The sequence below is a fragment of the Rhinopithecus roxellana genome, chromosome 4 (genome assembly GCF_007565055.1).
Source record: "Rhinopithecus roxellana isolate Shanxi Qingling chromosome 4, ASM756505v1, whole genome shotgun sequence".
In the NCBI taxonomy this organism is placed as follows: domain Eukaryota; kingdom Metazoa; phylum Chordata; class Mammalia; order Primates; family Cercopithecidae; genus Rhinopithecus; species Rhinopithecus roxellana.
Window position 1 is genome coordinate 31,478,228 of NC_044552.1, and position 18,404 is coordinate 31,496,631.

Below are 18,404 nucleotides of genomic sequence, written 5' to 3' on the forward strand. Positions count from 1 at the left end.
ATAAAACTAGAGTTGGGATCTGAGATTAAATTTTACAGATAATATTAGGATTAGGATTAAGGCTAGAGTTTGGATTGGACAGTGGGGCTAATACCAGGTTAGGACGGATTATAATGATGACAGGCTTTGAACTGAGAGCGAGTTTCAAGGGTAGGGATTAGAATTAGAGTGGAGGATCATCTGCTTTCTCTCAGGTCTCTACAAGCCCCTTTTTTTTGGTAAAGTCTTCCAGGGCTAAGTAGGTCTTTTGAATTCTTACCAAGAAGGCAGTCATTGTTTGCTCCTGACCTTGAATCACACTAGGCTCTTTTCCATACACCCTCAGTTTCTACTTCAAAAGCTCTGGCTGCTGAAGAATTAATATTATCCTTTACTAGACCCCACTGAGCACATAGATGGCTCCTTTTGGGCCAATGGTGATTGCAAACTACTCCCAGGAGTCACATCACAGGTTCATCTGGAACGTTAATACACGATAGAAAATAGTCAAGACAATTACGACAAAAGCACTCTGCCAATTACCCCCACACTATGCTCCCCTGATTTGATGATGCCCTGAAATTTTATGTCCTCTCTGAGCTTTCAGTCAACTAAGTGGGCTTGTTATAGGAATTGGATCAAGGGCTCTATAGATAGAGACACTGGGAACTAAGAGTAAAGAGTTAGCTGGCTAGGAACGTCATAAGCAGCAGCTAAATACTGTCTCATCTCATACAACTTCAGTGTGACAAAAAAGCTGGCAGCCTTGTGATGAACGAGGTCAGAAAAAAAAAAAAAACAGAGAACTTCAATGTCTTCTAGGGAGGGTGGGTTGGTAACTAAGACATTCCCCCAGGGTTGTCTAACTATGACTCCAATCCATTTGTGGGTCTCACATTGACTAAGAAATTATTGTGCCTTTTTATTCATGCAACAAATACTTATTGAATGCCTCCCAAAATGCACCTTGAGTATTGTGTATATCACAGTAAACAAAACAGACATGATCTCTGGAGACTCACAAATACATACTTAACTATAAAGTGTGATAGGTACTATAAAGAAAAAGAGTGCCATGTAAGATAATAACGGGGCCACCTAATTTTGATTGGGGCTTGGGTCAGGGATGACTTCTTTGAAGGAGTTTCATTTAAATTCAGGTCTGAATTTGTTTAAGTAGGAGTTAGTCTGTTGAAAAACCTTAACGTGTCAATTGTTCTTTATGCTTTTGAAGTTCAGCTGCAATTTACTCCTTTATGGTCTGTGGTGGACATTTTTTGGAATCTTTGCCAAGTACATAACTTTCTTTGAGAAGACAGCTTACAAAGATGGGGTTCTGGCAGCCATGTTTGCATTACAAAACAAAGAGACCTGACTACATATTGCCCTGTTGGTCAAAGGTGATTGTACCAAGAGTATACAAGCGGACATAAATTGAACCAGTTTCTTGTTCCTGGGCATTGGGATTCATAAATACTAATTAGTCTGTCTGTTCTTGAAGTGAGGCTGGGTAAACCTGGATTATGTTCCCAAAAAAGCAGTGAAAACAGCTCTGCTGAGATTATAAAGCAGCTTTGTAGAGAGAAGCAGAGATGGAAGAATATGTAACCAGAGAGAAAAAGATACTGAAAAAAACCAAACACTTGGCTCCCTGTTGATTAGGCACCTATTTCAGTCCTTCATGAGATCTTACTGCTCTGTGTCCTTGGGTTGTAGAAGATTATTTCCTTGTGTGTGTGTACACATATAAAGAGGAAAGGCAGCTGAGGCAGTCAGGAACAGGAGGACAAGGGAATGGAGATGTCAGAAAGCAAGGTGTATTTGAGGAATGGCAACTAGTGTCTGCTTTGCAGGGTGAACAGAGAAGAGCAGAAAATGAAGTCTGAGAGGACGACTGGAACCAAATTATCTACATTATATGTAGGGACCTGCTGGTGAATGCTACATTTTATTAATCCTTTTAGTCTCCAGAGTGCTGAGGAAATTCCTTGTGTATACTGGGTACTCAATAAACGTTTGTTGAATAACTGGCAAACAGGAAAGCAGTTTGGAAAATGACAATCACTTTTTATGTTGAATTCTCCTTTCAGTTGTGGAGTTTCCTTTTCTGTCCATAAAAGAAAATCATCAAGATGCCAAGAGAGACAGTCCCACTTAATCTTTGTTAAACTCAAAGGCTGTTAAGTATCTCACGTATCTGGGAATTTTATGTCGGTTTAAATGAAGATTTAAGGGTAATATGAATCCAGTGAGAGCAAGGTGTGCTGTATGGCTTTATCCTTTCTATGCATTTTTTTTTCTTTTCTTTCTTTCTTCTTTTTTGAGACAGAGTTTCGCTCTCGTTCTTGTTGCCCAGGCTTGAGTGCAATGGCATGATCTCGGTTCACTGCAACACCCGCCTTCCGGGTTCAAGAGATTCGCCTGCCTCAGCCTCCCGAGTAGCTGGGATTACACGCGCGCCACCCTGCCCGGCTAATGTTTTGTATTTTTTAAAACTAGCGACGGGGTTTCACCATGTTGGCCAAGCTGGTCTCGAACTCCTGACCTCAGGTGATCCACCCGTCTTGGCCTCCCAAAATGCTGGGATCACAGGCGTGAGCCCCAGCGCCCGGCTTTTTCTATGCACTTTCTTACACATATACTTATTGAAGGCTTTGGAAAATCCACAAAATTAAAACTAAATATTGTGCATAATAAATTATCCCTCACGTTTTGGGGTGTTTTGGCTTTAAATGGCTTGATTTTTGCAATCATTAACTGCACCATCAACAGCATCTGTGGCATACTAAGCTAAATGCGATCCTTGCTCTTTAGAGTACCAAAATAAACATCAATGTTAACAAACCCACAGAGAATGCACAAACGGAAATGTGATTTGGTATACAAAGAAATAAGATAGCAACATTTGGTAACCAAATTAATCTAGGTAATACTCTCTCTGAGGCTCTCATATATCCGACAGGCCGGGAGGGTATACGGCAGCTATTCCTAAGAGCCAGGAAGTCTTCCTCAGCGATGGGTTTCCAAAAGGTCTGAAGGATGTTGCCTCTCTGTTGAACTTAGTCATCAATAATCGGTTTCTCTGTCCACGACTGGCTGAGATCAGAATGAGCTCAGGATCAAGGACTAGAAGCGTTAAAGGACTCATTTTCTTAGTGTCTCGAAACTTCTTTGATCACTTACCAATTTCCATTACTGATTCTGCCACAGCTCCCCTTTCCCCTCCAAAAACCAAACGAGTCAGCTGTAGGAAGAAGGGAGGCTCTCCTAGCCCGGGCACAGGCAATGGACTTCTGGCTCTGTGGTTGGGAGTGGAGAGACAAGGAACTCCTCAACACCGGTGGGGGAAGAGACAAGGAACTTGCCCCAGACAAGGGGCTGCGGGAGGGGCATTTCCCAAAAGTTCCTGTAAAGAGACCAGTATACCGGGTGGAACTCGAAGAGTTGTTTGGGTGTGGGGGGACCAGGAAGAGAGAGAGACTCCCAGGGAGTTGGCAAACTAGGGAGAAAGGCTCCGCGGCATCGCCCAGGAACAAGAGCTGCAGCTCCAGGGACCTTGACTCCAACGTACCCGGGAAGTCCAAACTCCACTTCCGCGTTTGGCATTCCTCTCAGAGGCCCCGCCTCGCACTCGGATACGGGGTCTGCGGGCGCATGCGCCGCCGCTCAGGGACTGGCCCAATTTACCCTAAACAACTAATCTGCTCCTCCCCCTCCCGCTTGGAGCGCACCACTCGCGTTTAGGGGGAGACACCGCGCCCCGGAGTACTCAGAAACCTGCTCCCCTTCTTCAGACAGGGGGAAGATAAGGTTGCTTCAGATTTTAAAAGTTCTAAGAATACGAAGGCCTCAGTCGCCCGTCGCCGGGCGAGAGCCCGAGGCTCTCACTTTCTCCCACAGTCCCGCACTCCGCCTTTGAGGCGCGGAACAAAGTGGCACGCCCGGATCCCAGCTGATCAGCTGCTGGGCTTTGGCGGTGGCTCCCCCGGGCGAGACCATTGTGACTCCTCGGGAGGGGTGCATAGAGGGGAGGGGCGGAGCGGCCATTGTCCGGTCAGCGCAGCCTCCGTGGGAGGGGCCGGTGTTACGGAGCCAGCAGGGCCCGGGGCTTCACAGCGGCCGCTGCGACTCCGGAGCCGGCGGGGACCTCCGGTCCTTCCCCGCGCCACCGCACGGGACATCGCTCTGGCTGGGGAGCGGCGGTGGGAGCCGTCGAGGGCGTCGGTGTCCCTCCTCCCCCGCGGTCCTCGGTGCGTCCGCACGCCCCTCCTTCTCGGCTCCCTCCTTCTCCTCTCCGCACCTCCCCTGCCCCCCCCCGTCTCCGCAGACCGAGTGGTGCGGCCCGCCTCCAGCTGACCGGCCTGGAATCCCGGCTCCGAGCCCCGGACTCGCGCCCGCCCGCGCGCCCGCTCCCTCCCCCTCCCCCCGCCCCGAGCCCCCGACGCCGCCGCCACCTCCTCCTCAGAGCGGGGCCCGGGCCCAGCCGCCGCCACCGCTGCCGCCGCCGAGCTCCGCCGCCGCCGAGCACCATGGGAGACGCTGGGAGCGAGCGCAGCAAAGCGCCCAGCCTGCCGCCTCGCTGTCCCTGCGGCTTCTGGGGGTAAGTGCCCGGCCGGGTGGGGGCGGGGGCCGGGGGCGCGGACGCCAGGGCTGCCTGGGCAGGCCTCGGGGCCTGGCATGCCGGAACCCTGGAGGCTGGGCCCAGTCCGGGCCTACGGGGAGGGGGTGGGGGTCGCGTTCCGGGGAGGGATGCCGGGTGGGGAGCTGGGGGTGGGCAGAGAAGGCCCTTCCGGGGGTGCGTTACCACCCTTTGGGACCCGCCAGCCTGAAGCTCGGGCCCACGGGGGCCTCCCGGGCCACGGGTGAGGGGGGCAGGGCGGCGGAGAGGGATGAGGGGGCGGCGTTGACCGCTCCAGGAGGAGCAGGGGTGCCCCTTTCCTGGGCGTGTGGAAGCCAGCCCTTCCTCCCTCCCGGGGCTTGAGTTGGTGCCCAGGCATTAGGAGGGTATTTCCTCTGACTTTTTCACCTCCCCTCCTCCCTGTCCTCCGGAGACTTGCATCATCACTTCCTAGATTATATCCCAGTGCCCCATTTGCTTTTAGGAAGCTATTCTCACGTCACCCGTTTGTAAAAACCGAGGCCAGAACTAGGCTGGGGTAAAGTTATAAGACTGTTAGAGGTCTCACCTTTATGTAAAACACGTTTCAGGAGATTTGTAAAATTCCCTTGTCAAAAAGGAAGAAGAAAACCACACAAAACCTGAAGTCAGCCTGGATTGGGGAATATGAGATCCAGTTTCCTCAATTGGTTCTCAAATTCCCCTCTTTCTCAATTTAAGTAAAAATGATAAAAATGTTCACAGTGGATAGCGTATATTGTTTGGCCATCATGTGTTAGGGCGGAAAAAAAAGTGAGGTGGGAAATCAGCTCCCTCTTCCTCCCCCCGTTACAGTTTAAATTCTCGTGGTAACACTTTAAGCTTCGTGGATTGCCACCTAACAGGTGCCTCCATCGTACCACATGACTGTAGTTCTGCAGTAAGAAAGCTGGAGACTTTAAAGGCCGGCTTTTGTGATTTGAGTCCTTTTTATCTTTTATCGTTTTGTTTTAGTTTTATTTTTTGAAAGATTCAGTATATTTGGAGACACAGAGGCAGGAAGGAAGATTGTTTCTGGTGAGGACATCTTGGGAAGAAGTATGGAAGTAGTTTCCCTTTGCTATCTCCCATATTGTAGGAATGGTTAACAGAAATTAAGGGTAATTTTGGGAGTGCAGAGAAAGATTAGAAAGTGGATCTTAATGTGGACTTCTGTGGAAGCTGTTGTATCTCAAGGTTATGACAAAGAAGTGGATTTTCATTTTCTCATTTTTCTGACTTTCTCGAAAATTTCCCTGTGGAAGGATATTAGTCAAAAAGAAGTTATAGCATATGTAAAGTCCTAAAAATGTGAAAATATTTCTATTCTTCCCTTCATTTTTATTTGAAAATAATTGGTTTGCCTGTGAAGTGCTTTCATGGACTGTCTAATTCCCACAAGAATCTTGCGGGTAGGAACCATTATCTCATTATTAAATGGGGAAACTGAGGCTTAGGGTGGATAATTTGCCCCTTCACACAGGAAGTGTAGGGTGGAGCTGGTGAGCTCTTTAGAGTGTTTAGTACCATCATGTTTATGACATCAGTCTGCTGCCCTGGAAAAATCTTGTGTCACAAGCCTCAGATTGTAACTTATTATAAGACATGTGTCCTGAAGAAAGTTGCTGCGAGTGGCAGCTAATGCTCAGGATGTATCAGGTCTCTCTCCTGGCAACGTGTTTATGTCCTTCGGACTATTATCATGAATGGAATCTTTATTGAAAGACTTACATCAAGGCTTACAGATTAAGAAAATGGCCGGGCGCGGTGGCTCACGCCTGTAATCCCAGCTCTCAGGGAGGCAGGGGCGGGAGGATAGCTTGAGCCCAGGAGTTCGAGACCTGCCTGGGTAATACAGCGAGACCCCGTTCTCCACAAAAAGGAAAAAAAGAGATTAAGAAAATGGAATAGCCTTTTACATTTATTTATTTATTTTTGAGACGGAGTCCTGCTCTGTTGCCCAGGCTGGAGTGCAATGGCGTGATCTTGGTTCACTGCAGCCTGCACCTCCCGGGTTCAAGCAATTCTCCTGCCTCAATCTCCCAAGTAGCTGGTACTACAGGTGCACACCACCATGCCCAGCTAATTTTTGTATTTTTTAGGAGAGATGAAATTTCGCCATCTTGGCTAAGGTGGTCTCAAACTCCTGACCTCAGGTGATCTGCCTGCCTTGGACTCCCAAAGTGCTGGGATTACAGGTGTGAGTCACTTCACCCGGCCAATTTTACACATTTTAAATAATGATGATGATTATCATTATTAATGACTGTAGGCCAAACGAAAGGACAAAGTAGGAGGATCACTTGAGCCCGGGAGTTTGAGACCAACCTGAGCAACAGCAAGATGTTGTCTCTAAAAGAGTTTTAAATTATCCGGGTGTGTTTGTGCATACCTGTGGACCAACCTACTTGAGAGGCTGAGGCAGGAGGATCACTTGAGCCCAGGAATTTGAGGCTACAGTGAACCATGATTGCGTCACTTGCTTTCCAGCCTGGGTGACAGAGTGAAACCGTGTCTTGAAAAAGTAAATCAGTGGCCGGGCGCGGTGGCTCAAGCCTGTAATCCCAGCACTTTGGGAGGCCGAGACGGGCGGATCACGAGGTCAGGAGATCGAGACCATCCTGGCTAACACGGTGAAACCCCGTCTCTACTAAAAAATACAAAAACTAGCCGGGCGAGGTGGCGGGCGCCTGTAGTCCCAGCGCTACTCGGGAGGCTGAGGCAGGAGAATGGCGTAAACCCGGGAGGCGGAGCTTGCAGTGAGCTGAGATCTGGCCACTGCACTCCAGTCCGGGCGACAGAGCGAGACTCCGCCTCAAAAAAAAAAAAAAAAAAAAAAAAAAAAAAAGAAAAAGTAAATCAGTAAACGATATGATTGTAAATAATGAGTGACTGTAAATAATAAATAGTAAATCATTTTTCTGTGATAGGGTAATGTAGAAAGTTTCAGAGGTCTTTTGTTTATAACAGGCATGAGCCACCACGTCCAGCCAGCCTTTTACCTTTAGCTGGTAGGGTTCTGATAATGCCCAGAGAGTTTGGTGGCAGTAGATAGGAAAAGTTACGCTAATGTTGTACTTGACCTGTAAGCAACTAGGGCTTCTTTTTAGATCCTTTCTCTCTGATACTTTTTATGAACTGCAATTTACCTAGCAGGAGTAGTGACCACAAAACTAATATTTTTATGGTGAAAAGTGTTCTTTTTGGTGCAATGTTTTAACCTTTCCTAAGGACTTTTGTATACAATTATGTAGTTTGTATTTTATACCAAAGCATAACAAAATTGCTGCCTTGTTTCCATCGTATCATAACCGACTTTGAACGTTTCCCTTACTGCATGGACCACATTCATATTATGTTCACTGAGTAAACTTAGAATATATTTAACAAATATTTGAATGCCTGTGATATAATGGTGGGCAAGGAGGTGCTGGCCCCATACTCTGGGTCAGGGGGCACAGGGAAGTAAACTGACAGTTGCAATACATTTTACAGGTGCTGTATGGGAGGGGCACCTACCCTAGCTGGGGCGGAGGTAGAGGAAGGTAGCCTGGAGAAAGTGACACTTTTGCCTAGACCCGCAGGAAGGGTAGAAGGAGAGTATGGAAACAAATATTCCTTTCAGGCAGTGGGACTAACATGGGTGAAGGCCGGGATGTGAGTGAGAGCACTACGCATTTGAGGAACAGGTTTGTTGGGTCTGTTGGTAGATGGTGAAGAGGGATCACAATCTAGAGATAAGGCTGGGGGATTGAGAGGAATTGGTGATACAGGGCCCTCATAGGTAATGCTGAGGACTTTGGACTTTTATCCTGAGTGCAGTGAGGAGCTACTCAAGAACTTTGATCAGGGAGTGATGTATATCTTTAATGTGAAAGATTATTGGTTGTCCTTGAGAGTACCCTGGGGGTGTGGGTATGATTCTGTGTGTCTGTATGAATGTGATGTACGTGTTTTCGTGGAATGTTGCCAAGTCCAGATTTGCCATGGTTGTGGCATGAGCCAGTGTAATGGCTGGGGAGAATAGAGAGCCATTCAGGAGGTATCTTTTGCCTTTTCCCTTCATGAAAATAAAGGTGAATATGTTCTAAAAAATTTTGTGTAGCATTGCACTCCTTGGAAGCTCTAGGTCTAAAGTCAGCTAGCCAGGGCCCACACCCAGCCCTTTGCTGAGGAGCCTCTCAGCAGAATGTTCTGGCACCGGCAGACTAACAGCAGTTCCTTGAGGATTGCTGCTCTTTCCAGTGACTCAGGCTGCAGGATTTGCTGCCCAGCATTGTCCAGTCAGGACACTAATCAGTAGGGCTTGGTTGAATAGGAGAGCTTTAACTGCATTCTCTTGTGAAAATGCAGTTAAAGAATGCCAAGAGGAGTGTACAATTCAAATGCATTAGTGCTTGTAACAGTTGGTTTCCAGTTCTCTCCCTCTTGGCTTGTATTGTGTAATTGTGTACAGGTAATTAAGTTATTTTATAGAGACCATCTCCACTGGGAAACTTTGCTACCATGGAAATTATTGAATATTAACCAGTTGATAATGAAGTTGATAATAACGTTGCAAGTTGTTTATATTACATATATATATTTTTTTGTTTTGTTTTTTTGAGAGGGAGTTTCACTCTCGTTGCCCAGGCTGGAGTGCAATGGCGCGATCTCGGCTCACCGCAACCTCTGCCTCCCGAATTCAAGTGATTCTACTGCTTCAGCCTCCCGAGTAGCTGGGATTACAGGCATGTGCCACCACACCCAGCTAATTTTGTTTTTAGTAGAGTTGGAGGAGGCTGTTCTCGAACTCCCGACCTCAGGTGATCTGCCCCCCTCGGCCTCCCAAAGTGCTGGGATTACAGGCGTGAGCCACCACTTGTAGCCAGTATATATATTAACATCATATTTTTAGGATTAAAACAAATTTTTCCCTGAGACATGGACTTAAAACTTTCAGTGAAATATGAACATTTTCTTGGCTCATTTTAGGCATTCAGTACTCAGGCAAAAAACGTATTTGTTGATAATTGTCGTATCTGAAATGAAATAGTCAATTAGTACATTTTCTTTAGTTGAAATATACAGATACATGAAAACACTTAAACTGTGCAGATATAACTGGTATTTGTTGAAGCTGCATTTTAAATTATTTAGACATTTAAAAAGTGCTGAGGCATGTAGATTCCTCACAAATACGCAGATCTAGACTATTACAGAAAAGATAGGAGGAAAAATAAGTATAAGAATATAGTATGTGTATTATAGGATAACAGGGTAATTAGGATGGAAGACGGAAGTGTTTTCTAATTTTATTTAAGTACAGAAATATAATTACTATTGATATTTTGCTTTTATAATTGGAGATAATCTCATAATGACATACGGAAACCTTGGGAATTACTATTTTGTAAATAAGCTTAAAGTGTAGTAGACGTAAGCATTCAGTCTGGTATTTAGGCAATAATGCAATAGTTAAATATGGGGCTTATTAGGTAAACTATTCATTGTTTTGATTTTAAAAAAGAAGCTCTTCTAGCAAGTCATGACAAACATATCACATGGGTTCATTTTCTTTAGGGAAATAGATTTTGTTACTATTTCATTTTTATAATCATGTCTGTTGAAGCATTTTGCCTACAAACTATATTGGCTGGATATGAGATGTACTTTAAGATAGGGATGGGTAGAGATAAGGATAGGGGTAATCTCCTAAAATAAATTTCATTTCTGAAATCGCTACTAGTAGAAAGTTGATTGAAAACATTAACAGGATTTGTTTTATTCCACCTTATTTTTGGCAATCATAAGATACTGACTAGTTTAGAATCAATACATATATTTTTTCCCTCTGAGCCTAACCTTAGTGAACTGCTGTAGAACATCAACTCTGTCACTGTCTAAATTATCTAGCTAGTGTGCTTGGCTCCTCACAGTGTGTGGACTTCACATTCATTTTGCCTCTTCAGTCTCAGTCTCACAATTGTAACATGTTGCCACACTTCAGCCAGCTTAACCTGGGCGTTCAAGATCATGTGAACACAGTATGAATCACTAATCAGTAGAATGTTCATTCCATTGATGTCACTACTTATCCCTTGATTATAAAACCCCCTTAAGCATTCTCTTAAAAAACAAAAAAGCTTGCTTGTGGAGTTTTACTTTGCATCTTTGAGTATTGTGTGCCTCTGAAGATAAAACATGATTTAAGTTAAGTATTCATTGTCAGTTCATTTATCTACTTGCCCTATTTTCCTGATTACATTTGGGGGATTCAGAAAATAGGAAATTTGTCCCTTTGATGTGATGGAACACAGGGAAATAATTTTTTTTTTCTTTTTTAATTTAAACAAACATAGTCATTTTTCTGTTGGTTTGAGGCAATAGCTTTTTAGAGTTAGGTCCAGTTAGCATATGGCTCTTTTGGTTTTATCATCTTCTCTTCTCCATTTTCCATCTCCCACTCTTCCCCTCCCTTCCAAAATGGAAGAGAATTCTAAACTTTAAATCATACTGAACAGTTTTGACTAAGAATCTCTTTATAGTCCTTAATGGGATCAAAATTAACATTAGTTTTCACAAATCAACCTTTCCTTGCTCTAAAAATCAGAGAACTAAGAATCGTTTGAAAAGAATGAAGTCCTTAAAAAGAAACCAAAAATAGTATATAAAAAGATTATTTATTTAGAACAGAATACTTAGACAGTGAGAACTAATATCATTTGGATTTTTTATTAGGTCATAGGGAGGTTCTATCCATGCAAAGTGATGTAATATTTTGAATTCCTGCAATAATCATAGATCAAAATTGAGGTTAAATATTCTTATTTTCTTTTTCACGCAGGCCTGGGACTGGCAGGGCTGCATGACTTTGTGGCTGAGGCTGGAAGCAGAGCCTATCAAAGTTCCTTCCCCTGCAAAAAAAAAAAGAATAAAAGCAATTCTTTTCTGTTTTTGAAGAAAGGTTAAGGTTGATATCTTAGCAAAACTACTTGAAGGAAGTGATTGGTCTTGACCCAGCACTTGTAATGCAATGCTTGCAAAATCGTTCAGATTCTGGTTTTTTGGATTTCGTGGGACTTTGTGTCAGAGTGGTTTTCAAAAGAGGGCCTTCATTCCAACTGTGGGGATGACACTGATGTTACTCAGTTTTTCTAGGGTTTGGGAGGAACAGTGATCCTGCTCTGGACTGGGTCCCTGTGTAACAAGATTACATTGCTGAGTGAGATATTTAAACATAAGACATTTCCTGTGTCATATGCAGAAAAGGAGGTTGAGGAATTTTGTTTAACGTGTCTTGGCCGGGTGCTGTGGCTCATGGCTGTAATCCCAGCACTTTGCCAGGCCGAGGCGGGAGGATCACTTGAGGTCAGGAGTTTGAGACCAGACTGAACAACATGGTGAAACCCTGTCTGTACCAAAAATAAAAAAATTAACTGAGCGTGGTGGCATGCACCTGTAGTCTCAGCTGCTTGGGAGGCTGAGGCAGGAGAATCGCTTGAATCCAGGAGGTGGAGGTTGTAGTGAGCTGAGATCGTGCCACTGTACTCCAGTCTGGGCAACAGAGTAAGACTCTGTCTCAAAAAAAAAAGTGTCTACTAGTCAGAATCTAAAACTGTATTCTAGAATGGCACTGCCCAATATGGTAGCCATTAGCTATAAGTAGCAGTTTAAATTCAGATTAAAGTTAAAAAATTTAGTTCCTCAGTCACTGTAGCTACTTTTAAGTACTCACTAGCTCAGTAACTAGTGATTACCCTATTGAGGAACACAGATATAGAACATTTTCATCCTTCAAGAAAGTTATGTTGGACAGCCTGTTTTCTTGTGGGCTCTCTAGATCCCTTTTTTCCTTACATTCTGAACATGAGGCACTTAGCTAATTTAGCTCTAATTTTCTTTCCAGCCATAACATAGTTTATTTCCACTGGGAGAAGCAATGCTATTGTTAATCCAGAGTACTGGGAAGTGCTCCTTTGGTTAGGAATGGGAATTAAAATTTCAGTAATGGGAATTAAAATGTAGTCTGTAATTTGAACCTTTTTTGAAGTGTTACTTTTGAGTCAGCCATTTTAGCTCTTTTAGCACTGTTAAACTGGCAGCCTGCACGGCTTATACAGGGAGGTGTTGGTCTAACAATCATTTTCTTTTTGGTTCAAAGAATTTTTGAAGCTACTCACCTTTTAGAAAGTTGATAGGTTGTAGATAGGCTCTAGTTAGCTTTTATGACTTTTGTGGAGGAAAAATATTTGTTTTCACAAATGTAAATCTCATGGCGGCTTTTTATATGTGATTAGGGATAAGTGGATTGGATTTTCTGGTAAATTCAGGTTACTATAGATAGAGAAAGGTGGGGTGTATTGGAATTTCCAGCAGTAATGGGCAAAACCAAACTGATCTGTGATGCACCAGTCTAATAGAATGGCATAGGTGAATGAAAATGCATGTCATCCATGAGGCTGAGGGACAGAGCTGCTAACAGTGCCGGGTACCTGAAGTGGCTACAGCTATTAACTCAAGGAGGGATGATGTACTAGCTAACTACATCTGTTCATTTAGCTGTACCAGATGTCCCATATCATAGGCAAGTTCGAGTTTATTAGGGTAGAAGAATGTCCTAGGAGAGGTCTTTGATGCTGCTTGCTACCACTCTGGCCTTGGATGGAAGAGGAGGGCCAAGCCACACCAGAGCATTCTGTTTCCAGGTGTGAATAAGCTCTAGTTAGCTTTATTGAAGCTTTAGTAACTACCTGGTAGAGTGAGGCTGGTGATGTACTTAGGACCTTTTTGGGAGTGTCTTTTTTCATTTATTTCTGCTGAAGTGGAGTGGTGTGGAGTAACAGCTGTTGATGTCTTATCTGCTTCTTGGACTCTTACACACTGATAAGTTGAAGTGCATTTGCATAAAATAATCACAATTATAGCCACACTTCCTGGAAGGGGAAGCATTCTGACCATTCAAGAATATCACAAATACTCTTCCCCTGGTCAGCTTCTTTGTCCAGGCACTTGATTTTATTCATTTATTTTTTACAGGAAAGTAAAAAAAATTTTCTGTGGCTTATGGTACCTAACTGGAAGAGTGGAGGCAGGAAGTTGGGTAACACAGAGTGGGTGGTGGACTTTGCTGTCATTTCTGTGCTTTGAAAACTTTTATCTATTTCAGATCATCATTTTTTAAAGGCAGCCCTTTCTAGGATGCTTTCGGCAGAAAAAATGGGCTGGCAAAATCATCTCCTGAAAAGATTTATGAATGAGATACATAAAGTACATTGAATAGTATAGTTATTCTTAAACTAGTCATAAGAGTATTAACTAGCAATAAATAATAAAAAATAAACCAGAGGTAGGAGAAGGTATGGTGATTTCAATGTGAATTGTTTTTGGATTTATGATTTCTTGGTTTCTGTGCCTAGGGAGGCGTGGATGGTGTTACTCTTTTCTTTTCTTTTTTTTTTTTTTGAGATGGAGTCTCACTCTGTTGCCCAGGCTGGAGTGCAGTGGTGCGATCCTGGCTCACTGCAACCTCCACCTCCCTGATTCAAGCCGATTTTCCTGCCTTAGCCTCCCTAGTAGCTGGGACTACAGGTACGCGCCACCACGTCTGACTAATTTCTTGCATTTTTAGTAGAGATGGGGTTTCACCGTGTTAGTCAGGGTGGTCTCGATCTCCTGACCTTATGATCTGCCTGCCTCTGCCTCCCAAAGTGCTGGGATTACAGGCGTGAGCCACCGCACCTGGCCTGGATGGTATTATTGGTTTTCTTCAGTTGTTGCTGAAATCTAAAAAACCAGGTTTTTCAAGTCTTTATGTGTTCATGTGTGAAACTGCCCGTACATATAAAATCTTTACATTGTTTGACTTTACTGCGTGCAGTTTAGTTTGCCTTTTCCTTTTAATATAACTTAAAGGTATTATCTTACTTTTACAAGTGGAGAACTGTTCTGTGGACTGATTAGCAGTGGATTTGAGCCTGTAAATAGCCACTGCACTCCAGCCTGGGTGACATAATGAGACTTTGTTGCTTAAAAAAAAAAAAAAGGTGGAGGATGCCAGACTTGGTGGCTCACGCCTATAATCCCAGCACTTTGGTGGCTGAGGTGGGCAGATCACCTGAGGTCAGGAGTTCGAGACCAGCCTGGACAACATGGTAAAACCTCATCTCTACTAAAAATACAGAAATTAGCTGGGCTTAATGGCCTGCGCCTGTAATCCTAGCTACTCGGGAAGCTGAGGCAGGAGAATCACTTGAATCAGGAAGTGGAGGTTACAGTGAGCCAGGATTGCACCACTGCACTCCTGGGCAATAGAGTGAGACTCTGGCTCAAAAAAATAAAATAAAAGTAAAATAAATGGAGGAATGTTTTTGTATATTGACCCACAAAAATATTTGCACGTAGGAACTTTTAATTTTTTTATTGATTTGGGAGGACATGTTCATGTCGTCTCTGAGGCCTGAGTTCCCTGTTTCTGTGGATCAGTCACTGTTAACTAGCTCACCCTGTTCCCCCAACCCCATTTAAGCACTTCGAATATGTGCTTAAACCATGCATTTTATTTGTAAGGCTAATCTTCTTCAGGGAATATTGAGCAGGATCTATTAAGGAACAGTTGCTTTGACTTAAAAAGTCTTTGCAAATGACAGATAAAATCTTGAGTGACAATGTGTGGAGTACTACACTCTTGTATAGTAGAATCTCTTTAGGGGATCTCAAAAATCCTGATCTTTGGAAGTGTATGTCCCTACAGACTGCATTTTCTTACCCTTGGTTTTAAACTTTCTAGGATTATATATTGTAATCTGATAGTTGAAAGCCACCAAATTTACATGAGTAGTTTTCATTCTAAATAAACTAGAATTTACATTGTGTGTGTTTTTGGTTGGAGTTAGGGACAGGAAGAATAGACTGTTGGGTTTGTGTTTAAAGTTGTGGTGCAGTAAAGTCGTTGGACAGAGATCTATTTAAGACTACAGATTTGGAGGTGAGTTAGAAGGGAAAGAACACAGAAGGTGGTCAGAGGCGAAGACTGGGGCAAGGGGGATGAGGATGGGGACACATGGAAGACAGTAGAATGGTGGGATTATAATTGGGAATGAAGTAGCTTTGTGGCCACCATCATTTAGTCAATCTGTGAGAGGTGGTCTCATCTGTAAGGCTAGAGTAATTAATGTGAAAAGGTGGTGGTTAGGGTTAATGAAATGTTCTGTCTTTTCTTGAAGTGTGGTATGTGAGTCCCCTGGGACCTTACAGGAAAGTGCTAATGATCACAGGATGACAGCTGAGATACAGATTCCAAACTAAAGTTTAGTGGAAATAGCAGCAGCTTTCAGCAACATTGGTGTTCCATCATGTTAGAACCCCATGGGCTCTTCTGCTAAGACCATAGGTACCTTCTTAGCCAGTTAAAGAAAAATGCTGCATTGTTTCTCTTTGCAGCAGGCCATGGAGACTCAACCTACCTTTCTTTTATTGAAATTGCCACAACCTGTTAATTCCATTGCTTGGGAATGATTTTTCTTCTCCCCTTTCCCCCCCCATGCCTGGTGAGGCATTGAACAGTCTTGCCCATCGTCTATTTAACTTGCTGTTCTTAGAAAAACAACTCATACAAGCCCTTCTCTTTTAAAACATTTTACAGTGAATACATATGGGGAAGTTATATTAGATCTTGAATAATGTAGCAGTAGTACTTCCTGGGGAATAGGATCTTTTCTTATTTGCTGAGAGGCTGATGAAGGGCCCCCTCTCTCGTCTATTCCAACCTCCTCCAAAACTCCGAAGATGAAGGGCATACTGATCTCTTATCTCCAGAAAACCAACTGAGCTAAGTGGCTAGGCATGGGTTTTGGAATCAAAGATCTGGATTGGAATCAAAGATGTGAGTTTACCTCTCTGTATCTTTATCTTTAAAAAAATAATATCTTAGAGTTGGCTTTGAGATTTAGTGAGCTCTGATGCCTGTCAAGCCCTTGCCACAGAGCCTGGTCATGGTAATTACATTCATTAAAGGCCAGCTTCCCAACTTGAAAGAAGGAGCGTTGATGGCAGATTAGTAAATACAGAACTATCTTGCCTTATATGGGCAGTTTGCATTTATAGTGATCTCCAGACTGATGCCACTTCATTAATTGGTGAAGTTTCTGACCAACCTTTGGCCATTTTCCAGAGCCAGTCCTTTTTCCAGCAAGTGTTAAGCACTCTATCTTGTGTCTTGAGCTATACTAGGCAAGGGATACCTTGGTCTGGCTTCTGCCTAAGAAAGCTCACAGTCTAGAAGGGAAGGTGGATCAATAAACTGACAAAACACTGTTAGAAAAGTGCTCTGGGGGATCACTGAGTATTGTGAGAAGAACACTAATGGGCAGCTTATCTACATGGGAACTGAGGGTGGCCAGGAGAGCTTCTCATGAGTTGGACTTGAGCTAGGTATGAAAGATGAGCAGAAGTTAACCACATGAAGATGGTAAGGAGGGGATTTCTAGGCAGAGGGAACAGCTTGTACAGAGAGGCACAGAGGAATGGGAAAGTGTGCTGAATTAAGAGAATTGCAAACACAGCTCAGTATGTTAGCTGCAGGGTATGGCAGGAGGCAAGAGAAACCTAGGGAGATGAGCAGGGGCCAGGTATGAAGATACTTCATTGCTGTACTGTTGAACTTAAGGATCAGGAAGCAGCTGGGAAGCATTTAAAGATTTTAAGCATGGATAACAGATGATATTTATAATATATTTCAAAAAAGTTAATGTGGAGGATGCATTGGAGTGTATAGGCAGAGAGACCAGTTAGAGCAATGAAATCTTTTTGAACCGTGGATCCCTTTGGCAACCTGGTGAAGTCTGTGGACCCCTTCTGAGAATAATGCATAAAATAAAACACCCGTGATTTCAAAGGAAACCAGTTAGCCCATGGACCGTGGGAGCCTGTGGACCCTAGATAAAGTAACCCTGAAGAATGCAGCAGCGGGGTGCTGAGAATAATTGTAGGCTGGCAGTGGGGAATGAAGAGGGGGCTTAAATATAAGAGCAGCGACAGATTGGATGGTGGGGAGTGGTGGTAAAGGAGAAGAGAAGCAGCAGGGTCTGACGTGGACTGCAGATGGAAGATGATGTCAGTCACTTGTGGTGGGTATAGAAGTTCATTCACTTACAAACTGTAGATATGAAAGGTCATTTGTGAATTCATCTATTCCCAAATACAAAGTGAAATTGGAGAAGCGACCAGTAGTGCCCTCTGTCAGTGGTACGCATTGTTTTGTTCAGTAGGAGAAAGTTTATACTTCGGAAGTTCTTAAGTTGAAGTGATTCAGTGAATCTGTACTAGAAGATGATAAGTGGGTGGTGAGAGAGATGATTTGTTTTAGACAGGTTAAGTTTACTTTCTGGCGAATTATAGACAGCTTAAGACAGTTTCTTGCTTTGCTTTTCTGTTTTCTTTTTTCTTCCCTTCCCCTCTCCCCTCAACAGGGTCTCGCTCTGTTGCCCAGGAGGCTAGAGTGCAGTGACAGGATCATAGCTCACTGCAACCTCGAACTCCTGGGCTTAAGTGATCCTCCTGCCTGAGCCTCTGAAGTAGCTAGGACTACAGGTGCATGCCACCACACCTGGCAAACTTTAAAGTTTTTTTTTTTTTTTTTTTTTTTTTGTAGAGATGGGTGTCTCTCTATGTTGCTCAAACTGGTTTTGAACCTCTGGCATCAAGTGATCCTCCCGTCTTGGCCTCCCAAAACATTGGGACAGGCATGATCCCACTACTGATGAGCACAGGAGTTTTGACCTGCTCCATTTCTAACCTGGGCCAGTTCACT

At 43.8% G+C, this 18,404-nt stretch overlaps 1 protein-coding gene across 4 annotated transcripts in view; it reads left to right on the top strand.

The window, feature by feature from the left end:
- Window positions 1-4,059: 4,059 nt before the first annotated feature.
- The window catches only part of ZFAND3 (zinc finger AN1-type containing 3), a 328,986-nt gene continuing 314,641 nt past the window's right edge, over window positions 4,060-18,404 (top strand). For all 4 annotated transcript variants that reach the window (XM_030928148.1, XM_030928150.1, XM_030928149.1 and 1 more), the window contains exon 1: window positions 4,060-4,579. In XM_030928148.1, the coding sequence (XP_030784008.1) occupies window positions 4,509-4,579 (71 nt within the window). In that variant the 5' untranslated portion in view covers window positions 4,060-4,508. The remainder of the gene's footprint in view (window positions 4,580-18,404) is intronic.